At 41.6% G+C, this 10,981-nt stretch overlaps 1 protein-coding gene across 1 annotated transcript in view; it reads left to right on the top strand.

The window, feature by feature from the left end:
* Positions 1 to 5,462: 5,462 nt before the first annotated feature.
* The window catches only part of mrpl23 (mitochondrial ribosomal protein L23), a 76,540-nt gene continuing 71,021 nt past the window's right edge, over positions 5,463 to 10,981 (top strand). Inside the window, exons 1-4 of the mRNA XM_043706423.1 lie at positions 5,463 to 5,504; positions 5,783 to 5,967; positions 6,629 to 6,711; positions 9,588 to 9,661. Of these exons, the coding sequence (XP_043562358.1) occupies positions 5,463 to 5,504; positions 5,783 to 5,967; positions 6,629 to 6,711; positions 9,588 to 9,661 (384 nt within the window). The remainder of the gene's footprint in view (positions 5,505 to 5,782; positions 5,968 to 6,628; positions 6,712 to 9,587; positions 9,662 to 10,981) is intronic.

Here is a 10,981-nt window from a genome sequence, read left to right as displayed (position 1 = left end):
TTTGGGGGTCTATAATACAATCCCAATAAGGTGATCATCCCTTTTTTATTTCTCAGTTCCACCCAAATAACTTCCCTGGATGTATTTCCAGGAATATCTTCCCTCAGCACAGCTGTAATGCTATCCCTTATCAAAAACACCACTCCCCCTCCTCTGTTGCCTCCCTTTCTATCCTTCCTGTAGCATTTGTATCCTGGAACATTAAGCTGCCAGTCCTGCCCATCCCTGAGCCATGTTTCCGTAATTGCTATGATATCCCAGTCCCATGTTCCTAACCATGACCTGAGTTCATCTGCCTTCCCTGTTAGGCCCGTTACATTGAAATAAATGTAGTTTAATTTATTAGTCCTACCTTGTCCCTGCCTGCCTTGACTGTTTGACTCGCGTCTGTTCTCAGCTGTACCCGTCTCAGATCGATCTTTTTCCTCACTATCTCCCTGGGTCCCACTATGGACAATTTAGCATGGCCAATTCACCTAACCTGCACATCTCTGAATTGTGGGAGGAAACCGGAGCACCCGGAGAAAACCCACGCAGACATGGGGAGAATGTGCAAACTCCACACAGACAGTCACTTAAGGCTGGAATTGAACCTGGGTCCCTGATGCTGTGAGGTAGCAGTGCTAACTTGTTGGAACTCCTATGCTTTGAGTGTCAATGGAGCACTCAAAGCAAACACAGCAGTTGGAAGTGTGGTGTGGGTTCGCCAGGATTTGGTAAGAGATATGGTTAGGTCCTTTGTTTCGATTGAAGGGTTACCTAGTTTCTTTACGAAGGCTCTCTTTCTGTATGATGAGTCCACCATTTCTCTGAAAGTGTTTGCTAACTGAAGTTTGACGTGGTCTTGCAACAAGTCCATCCTTTAAGCAAAATCAGAACATCTCCAGTTTAAAGGCTTGCTGCAAAGCCTGTGTGAAGCAGTTGATTCCTTCGTTAATTTCCCATTGAATTGGACAGATCTGCACCTTGGCCACACATTTACTTTTTGCCTGCTCTAAGTATTTTCTAACTCCTGGTCAAGGTCATCAAAAAACTGAACTTGATGTAAATCTGTAAGTTTCGGATGTTAGTATGACACACAAGCTAACCTTTGTGAAGCAGAAATATGCTGTGAAGTTCATAAATTATAGCAATGTTATTTGAGTCCTTAAATCTATTCAATGTTGTAAAACTGCAAAGGAGGATGGGACAGCTTTTGGTTCCTGCAGCTGAATTACTGAAGACAGTGGTGTAGCGGTAATGACACTGGATGAGCAATCCAGAACCCAAAACTAATGTTCTAGGGATATCCATTTGAAGCTCACTATTGCTAGATGATGAAATTTGAATTCAGTAAAATCTGGAATGAAAAGTTCATCCACTCGTGACCACATAACATTTGTTGATTGTTGTAAAAATCCATTTTGTTCACTAATGTTCTTTAGTGAAGGAAATCTGTCATTCTTATCTGGTGTGGCCAATATGTAGAGCCACAGCAACTTTGCTGTTTCTTAACTGCCCTCTGAAGTGTCCTTAGGTCACTCAGTTTAGGAAATTAGGGATTAACAGTAAATATTTATCAAACCAACCATGCCAACATCACATGAATCACTAATAAAAGACACCATTGCACTACTTGATTTGAACTGAAGTGCAATAATATTGGATTCCAATATGGTTTTATAGTAGGTATGATTTGATGTTAAGCTCCTTACTATTGAGAAAGGCCCCAGTAGTCTATTAAGCATGAGTTGGATTGAATTGCACTTGTTAAAAAAAATTGTATTTATCTAGCACATTTTACAATCTTGGTATATTTGAAAGCACTTTACACCCGATGAAGAAATTCTATAGTGTAACTTTCTAGAAGTAAGAAAATGCAGCTTGCAGTTTTTGTATAGCTCTTCATTAATCCAAAATACTGTGCTTTCTCTAGAAGTGTAATTATAAGATCTGTATGGGTGCTGTTGTAAGTTAGAATAAAGATGATAGTCATAACCTAAGATCGGTATCCTAATTTAAACCATCCACCTTATGTCTTTGCGAAATTGCCTGAACAAATCCTGCAGGTTACCTCTGAATAGGATCAAATAAAGTTAATATTCCTTAGTTCTACCAAGATTATCTTTAGATTTGCATTAAATATAAAAAGAAAAGTGATAAGTAACTTGAATTTGAGAAGTCTTCTGGTAGTATGCATGGCAGTCAAACAAATCTTTATCTGTTAGATCATTTATTATTGTAGTGACAACAGACTGATCTATACTTAGGATTTTCCTGAAGTGCCAATTTATTTCATTGACTTTGGATATTTGGGTTTACAGGTCAGTCTTGTTTATAAAGTGGTTGACTGGGTGTGGATATTTAAGGGGCTGGGAGGAGGAAGGAAGTCCAAAAGGAATGAAATAGGTTGGGAAATTGAGGAAGAGAGTGGAACAGTCACTGATGTGGATAGAAAAGGTGAATTAGTTAACAGGGGGACCGGTAAAAGCTGAGGTGTAGAATAGTTAGGGCATCATGTGAGGAGAAATCTAACCAATGTGCAGGGGAAGGAAGTTGAGTACTTGTTATGTTTGTGATGGGGTTAGAGTGGAAAAAGAGTAGGAGATTAAGTGTAACTCTTAACGGGAAACATTAGGTGGGTTGAGTTAGAATGAACAGCTTTTGGGAGGACTGGAATCCTGACTGGGGGAGAGGTCATAAGTTAGCTAAGGGAGAAGGGCAGCATGATTTGACTGATTCATTGTAGAGGGCAACTCTATTAGATTTAAAAAGAAAATGAGCAAGCACAAATACAGAAGCAAAATATTGTGGACGTGGGAAATATGAAACACGATCAAAATTGCTGGAAAAGTGTCACCGCTTCTGTGGAGAGAAACAGGGTTGCTGTCTCAGTTTAATGACCATTCCACCAGACCTTAAGGAGCAAGCCTGTAAATAGAGACTCTCTTTTGTTTCCTTGGTGCATCCCATTATAGTAATGAGCTAAGTGGCCAGGTAATCTGGGCATGGCGGGTTAACTGGCCTCTTTATTATCAATTATCTCCATGATGCCATTTGTGGAATAAATGTTGGCTAGGACAGCTGCAGAACTCCCTTGGTAAGAGGGTTGATGGGTCTTAGTTTAACATCCCATCAGAGTTTAGATAGGAAATGTCCGTGTTAAATATTAATGTAGGAATACCATGAAACTGTGGCAGCAGGAAGAAGTTTTTTTTAACCAAGGATTATGCATACACTCCAGTTTTTCAAAACTTACTCAGTGCCAACAATTTGTATTAACTATCCCTTTTGACCTTGTGGTCTCTGATGCTGAACGTTCTGTACTCAGCAAACGTCTCAGTTTTATCCCGAATGAATTTTGTGCACAACATGACATTGAACTCCTCTTCTGTCACCTCTGCCTCTGAGCCCACTTCTCTGGACAAGAGTCGTCTCCTTTTACCACAGACTCCTTCACCTGCCTCCAACTCGCTCTCTCCATCTTGACCCCTGCCTCTTGCCTTTTAATTGCACTTAACCTGTTCATTGAGAACTGTGAATGTGACATTAGTCACCTCAATTTCTGTGCCCCATCCTTACACATTCCAACTTAACTCCCTCTGAATTGACAGCACCAGCTCTCAAGACATCTCCTCCTATCACCTTTGGACAATGACCCTCCCATGAAATGTCAGGTCATTGTGTCCACAATGGTCACTAACCTTATTTCAATGGATGACCCCCCCGACCCCTGCCAAAAAAACTGCCTCCAAACTCATAGTCTCCCAACCCTGCAAGGCTCACTCCTGGCTCCTTCCCAAAATTCACAAACATGACTGCCTAGGCAGACCCCTTATTGTTTCTGCCTGCTCCCGCCCCACAGAAGTCATTTCTTTCCACCTTGACTATTCCCACTCCACTTACATCCACAATTCTGCTGATGTTTGATGTCAGTTTCAGAGTTTCCAGTTTGCAGGCTCCAGCCATGGCTGTGCATTCCCCACCAGGATGGTCTCTGGTTTCTCTGCTTCTTCTTGGGAAAAAAAGCCTGAACTGTCCTCAACTGCCACTCTCTTCTGCCTGGTTGAGCTTGTCCTTATCATAAAGAATTTTTCTTTTAACTCTCATCATTTGCTTCAGGTCGGAGGGGTGGCCATAGGTACCTGCAGGGGCTCCAGTTATGTCTCTCTTTGTACACTACGTGGAACATTCCTTGTTCCAGTCCTATTCCGGCCCCCAACTATACCTCCTTCTAAGGTGTATCAATCACATCATTGGTGTTACCTCCCTTCCTCATCTGAAATTGAAAATGTTTATCAATTTTGCTTCCACTTTTCACTCCATTCTCACCTTCACCTCATCCATTCTGACTCCCTCCTTCCCTTCCTCCACTTCTGTTTTCATTTCTGGGGATAGGCTGGCCACCAATATCCACTACAAACCAACTGCTTTTCACTCCATTCTCACCTTCACCTCATCCATTCTGACTCCCTCCTTCACTTCCTCCACTTCTATTTTCATTTCTGGGGATAGGCTGGCCACCAATATCCACTACAAACCAACTGACTCTCCCACAGTTATATGGACTGTACATCCTCACTATACATTCCTGAGTGAAGGGCTCCAGTCCAAAACATCGATTTTTGGGTGGTGTCTATTCATCCGTTGTCATAGCCTCTGCTTGATCTCGCCAATGTACCATGCCTCAGGGCATCTTTGCTTGCAGCGTATGAGATGGACAGCGTTAGCTGAGTCACCTGAGTACCTGCCACGTACATGGTGGGAGGTGTCCCCACATGTAATGGTGGTATCCGTGTCGACACTCTGACACATCTTGCAGCGTCTAACATGACAAGGTTGTATGGAGTTGTCCTGAAAGCCAGGTGCGAACAATGATCTATTTGAGGTTTGGTGGTTGTTTAAAGGTGAGAAGTGGAGGTGTGGGGAAGCTCTTGGTGAGGTGCTCATCCTCATTGATGATGTATTGCAGACTGCGAAGAACATGGCGTAGTTTATCGCCTCTTGGGAAATACTGGACAACGAAGGGCACCCTGTCCTGTATCTGTCTCCTGAGGAGCTCATTACAGTTTCTCGCTGTGGCACGTCAGAACTAGCGGTCGATGAGTTGAACATCGTGCTCCGTTTTTATGAGGGAAACCTTGAGTACTCTCAAATGCCTGTCACGTTCCTCATCCTTGTATTCCCCCCTATATTGTATTCACTGTTAACAATGTGGACTACTCTACATTGGGGAAATGAAGTGTAGACTGGGTGACTACTTTGTAGAATATCTTTTTGTCAACTAAAAAGACCCCGAGCTTCCAGTTGCCTTCCACTTCAACGCACCACCCTGTTCCCTGGCCCACATCTCTGTTTCAGGCTTGCTGCCATGCTCTAGTGAAGCTCAGCACAAGCTGGGAGAACAGCACCTTGTTTTCCGCCTGGGAATCCTGCAGCCTTCTGGACTTAATATCAAGTTGAACAATTTTAGGGCTTTCCCAATGGTTTTTCCCCCATCCTCGCACACCAGATCGTATCATCAGGTGGGCTGCTAGCACACACAACCCATTGTCAGCCACTAATTGTCCCCATTAGCAGCTATTCATTCCCTAAAACTGATATTTAACCATTCTTTTGTCTGTCCAACTGGGTTTCTCTCTATTAGGCTCTATTTCCATGTATCTTTTACACCCCCCCCAACCCCATCTTCTGTATGAAAAAAATTCCTTTTCTTAGCTCCCATCTGTTCTGAAAAAGGATCACTGAACCTGAAACGTTAACTCTCTCCACAGATGTTTCCAGACCTGCTGAGATTTTCCAGCAATTTCTGTTTTTCTTCAATATTATATGCATAATTATATTTAATTATTTATTTCCCCACAGCTATCCATTATATCAACTTGGAAACCCTCAGCTTCGGATATTTCGCACCAACTTTTTTATGACCCTTGTAAGGCCTGGAGGCGAGCAGCCAGAGAATACGGTCCAGTTCCGGATTCCTATGGAGTAAGTGGATGCAGTTGGAAATGTGCTCAGCAAAATGGAGTGGGTCGATGCGCATAGTCCTGTTTTAAAGACATCAATATTGAATATTGTTTTCTAGGACACTCAGCTCCTGAAATGAGAGGGTGAACTGCTCCTGAACCTTAACCAGCTCTGCTGTGGTGTCTACAAAATGTGACACTGGTTCATGGCAGCTACTCTAATTTACTGAGAGGCCATTGCAAAGTTATTTCACCTGGACCTTTGGCAAAATCCCATGCAAACTGTGTTAGAGCATTTATGTCTTGATTAAAATGTGTGCATTTGCAGACATTTTGTTTAAAATGTACTCAGATTATTGCCAAACAGTTCTGATTTCGGCCACTAGAGGTCCTGTGTGAGCCATTAAGGTATTAAAGATGTTTCTGAATGTGGAAAGTACCAGCTTCAGTTAATGGGAGTGTGGAAGATTGAGAGTATAAGCATTTGCAATAACACAAAAATCTATTGAGCTGCTCCTTTGCTGTGACTAATTTGCTATTGCTAGTCAAAGGTATGAACTTCTGTTTTGATGTTTGAATAATTGTTAGCCTCTGATTCTGAGTTGTGGAATCGCATTTGCTCATTTCTTTTTTCACACGTTGACTTTTTTTAACATCTTCTATCTCTAACCTGTGTTTTACAGGATGACAAAATTTGATGTGAAGAATTACCTGCAGAGCATCTATAGTGTCCCAGTGGCCGCGGTGAGGACCAGAATTCAATACTGTAAGTAACTGGCAATGCCCGTGAAAAGTATGGCCCCCAGACTGTTACAGTGGACCTTGCTTTAGCATTGACCACAAGTCATGATGAGTGATTAATATTGTCGTGTGCCTTGTCTCTCTAGATGTGTGAGCTAATGTTTGAAGCAAAGTGCTTTGTAGAGATGGAACATTACAACTTTTTCCAATCCTCACTCACTAAATGCTTTTTCAGTTGGAGACACAGAATCGCAAAGCTGTTATGATGCAGAAGGAGGCCAGTCAGCATGTCGTGTCTGCACTGGCTTTCTGAATGAGCATTCAAATGTAGTTCCATTCCTGTCATTTTCCCATATCCCTGAATGTCATTTCTATTTCAGTCATTATCTGATTCCTTCTTGAATGCCTCAGTTGAAACTGTCCCGACCACACTGCCAGCTAGACCTTTGCAAACCCTAAATACTCCATGAAAAAGTTTTTTCTCACATCACATTTGCTTCTTTTGCAAATTGCCTTATATATGTTGCTTCTCCAATCTGTCTTTATAACTCATTTGTCATCCTTGGAATCATTCTTGCAAGTCTCTTCTGAAGCCTGTCAAATATATTCACGTCCTTCCTAAAGTGTTATACCCAGAATTGTGCACAATACTCCACTTGAGGTCTAACTAGTGTATTTGACAAGTTCAGCATACCCTCCTTGCTTCTGTACTCTATGTCCCTGTTAATGAAGCCAATGATACTCTATGCTTCAGTAACTGCTGTACCTGTCCAGACTTGTGCACAGCTGCACCCAGGTCTTTCAGGTCCTGCGCATCCTTTAGGGTAGCACTCTTTATTTTATGCTGTTTCCTTGTACCAAAATATGTCACTTCACATGTCTTTGATTGAATTTCATCTGTCCCCTATCTGCCCAGTCCTTCAACTTATTAAAATCCTTTTTTAATTCTTATATTCCTCAGCACACCAAGATCTAGGTTATTCATACATCTCAGAAAAAGCAAGTGTGCAAAGCTGACCTCGGGAACTTCACTGCCAACCCTCCTCCAGCCCAAATGTACTGATTTAATTTGTGATGTGGAGGTGCCGATGTTGGATTGGGAAGGGCAAGGTCAGAAGTCAAACAACACCTGGTTATAGTCCAACAGGTTTATTTGAAATTGCAAGCTTTTGGAGTGTTGTCCCTCTGAAGGGGCAACATTATGACAGCTTGTGATTTTAAACATATCTGTTGAACTGTAGCCTGGTGCCATCTGACTTGTGACCTGGATTTAATTTACTCTTTGGTTGATTGACAAATAGGAAACAATTTTGTATTTGTGTTGCTGCTTTCCCATTTTCTCAAGGTATGTTGTGTGAGCACTTTGGCCATCAGAATTGAGAACTAATCCTTTTTTTTAACAATCTGCTAACAAGTGGGCTGTACAAATCAATTTTAGCTTGTCTACTGATATGGTCATGGAGAAAGTGAGGTCTGCAGATGCTGGAGATCAGAGCTGAGAATGTGTTGCTGGAAAAGTGCAGCAGGTCAGGCAGCATCAAAGGAACAGGAGAATCGACGTTTCGGGCATAAGCCCTTCTTCAGGAAGATCTGATATGGTCAGTTGACTTAGAGTCATAGAGATTACAGCATGGAAACAGACCCTTCGGTCCAACCTGTCCATGCCGACCAGATATCCCAACCCAATCTAGTCCCACCTGCCTCTATAAGGTCACCCCTCAGCCTCCGATGCTCCATGGGAAATAGCCTGTTCAGACTCTCCCTATAGCTCAAATCCTCCAACCCTGGCAACAATCTTGTAAATCTTTTCTGAACCCTTTCAAGTTTCACACCATCTTTCCAATAGGAACGAGACCAGAATTGCACGCAATATTCCAACAGTGGTCTAACCAATGTCTTGTACAGCTGCAACATGACCTCTCAACTCCTGTACTCAATACTATGACCCATAAAAGAAAGCATACCAAACATCATCTTCACTATCCTATCTACCTGCGACTCCACTTTCAAGGAGCTATGAACCTGCATTCCAAGGTCCCTTTGTTCAGCAACACTCCCTCGGACTCTATCATTAAGTGTATAAGTCCTGCTAAGATTTGCTTTCCCAAAATGCAGTACCACGTGTTTATCTGAATTAAACTCCATCTGCCATTTCTCAGCCCATTGGCCCATCTGGTCAAGATCCTGTTGTAATCTGAGGTAACCTTCTTCGCTGTCTGCTACCCCTCCAATTTTGGTGTCATCTGCAAACTTACTGTACCTCTTATGCTCACATCCATTTATGTAAATGACAAAAAGTAGTGGACCCAGCACCAATCCTTATGGCACTCCACTAGTCACAGGCCTCCAGTCTGAAAACAACCCTGCAACACCACCCTCTGTCTTCTACCTTTTGAGCCAGTTCTGTGTCCAAATGGCTAGTTCTCCCTGTATTCCGTGAGATCTAACCTTGCATTTTGGGGTTGAATCGGACTCCTTCCTACTTTGTATTGCAAAGGAATGGAATGTGGCAGGAAGAGTGGACAGGGATATTCTAGAGGTTGGTCATATTAAGGTAGAATGTCAGAATGCCCAAGCAGTCTGTTGATTGGAGAGAGATACCTTGAGTTTAAAAGGGAAACCGGACAAACAGCTTTTGATCATTCAACTGTCTGGTGACGCTAGACAGGTTTATATTGAAACCTGGGAAGCCTGTCTGGAAGAACAGATGGCTAAGTGATAGTGGCAAAATAGTGAACACAAACCTTCAGATTTTGTGAGCCAAGGACAAAGGCAATGTGTTCGGTTAATGTCTTGTTGGGAAGCAATCTGAATAGCACTATTAACTTCTCTTCAAATATACTATACTGGGCTGCAACCACTGAATATATATTCTCATGATCACTCAAAACTGCTGTTTAGGTACTAACAAGAAGAGAAACCATAAGAATCAAAGGGTGAAGCGTCCTGATTATAAAGTTGCGTATGTTCAGTTGGTAAGTGAAGGCCAATTCTTTTCTATATTATTTGCCACAGTTCTCAAAGATTGTCCATGATTAGAATTTCTTCAGCTCTTATCCTAAACTACAATGCCCAATGGTTTAGTTAGCTGTGTAGAGATTAAATGTTTTGTTATTTGGTGCCCCCCAAAAAAGTATTATTCCTTAGAAGCAAATAAATAATTTCCTGGAATTCAATCCTTTACAAAATGTGCATAAATCGTTAAATAAAATTCTATTGCCATACGTAACGTTCTTCACTTTAGTAAAACATTTTCTTGACCATTTAGCAAACGCAGAAAATGGTGGAGAAGCACAGCAGGTCTGGCTGCATCTGTGAAGGGCGAAGCAGTTAATGTTTTGAGTCCTCTTCAGAAATCTTATTTATCATCCAAGCAGCTACATTTGTAGTTTTATTATCTGAGGCTATACCTTCTACTGTGCAAACATTATTTGCAGTAGGAATTCTGGGAAGTGCTTGGAATTCAATACATTTTAGGATACTTTTATTTTAAAATGCTTAACTAAATCTGGGTCAACTCCATATTTGCCTTTTTTAATGAATTTAGATTTTGCTAACACTTGCTAGAGATGAGGCGTCAGTGTGCTTTTTTTGAGTGGAAGTGCAAACATAAAGTATAAGCAGTCATTCATTTACAACTAATGTCAAGGAATAATATCAGCAGACTCCAGTCTAGCCTTGATAATTGAGTGTGACTCAAATGTCTACAGTTGAGGAAGAGAATAATCTTCTTGAATGCCATTGTGGTGTGCAGCTGTGCCAGGTAATATCTCAGAAACGCTGACCTTTGCAGTATGTTCCAAAGAACAATTTCATAAGATTTTGGTTACTTGTTCATCACTCATCACTGTTTGATAGTAATTGACAAAATAGATCTGGTTAATGAGTGGACACTTGGCAGATGAAATTTAATCCAGAGAAGTACTTAGGGAGGATATTCCCAGGAGAATATCCAGTGAAGTTATATGGGTAGAATTGAGAAATATAAAAGGGATAATTGCCTTTGTTGGGATTGTATTATATGTCATAGTCAGGGTTGTAATGGTAGGGGGTTTTAACTTTCCAGACATAGACTGGGACTGCCATAGTGTTCATGGCTTGGATGGAGAGGAATTTATTAAGTGTGTACAAAAACATTTTCTGATTCAGTATGTGAACATACCTACCAGAGAAGGTGCAAAACTTGAACTTCTCTTGGGAAATAAGGTAGGGTAGATGACTGAGGTGTCACCTCCGGACCTTGGGGTCAGTGATTGTAATTTCATTAGTTTTAAAATAGTGATGGAAAAGGCTAG

The sequence above is a fragment of the Chiloscyllium plagiosum genome, chromosome 16 (genome assembly GCF_004010195.1).
Source record: "Chiloscyllium plagiosum isolate BGI_BamShark_2017 chromosome 16, ASM401019v2, whole genome shotgun sequence".
NCBI classification, from domain to species: Eukaryota; Metazoa; Chordata; class Chondrichthyes; order Orectolobiformes; family Hemiscylliidae; genus Chiloscyllium; species Chiloscyllium plagiosum.
Note: the sequence above shows the minus strand (reverse complement) of the source record. Positions and strands in the feature narration are given on the sequence as shown.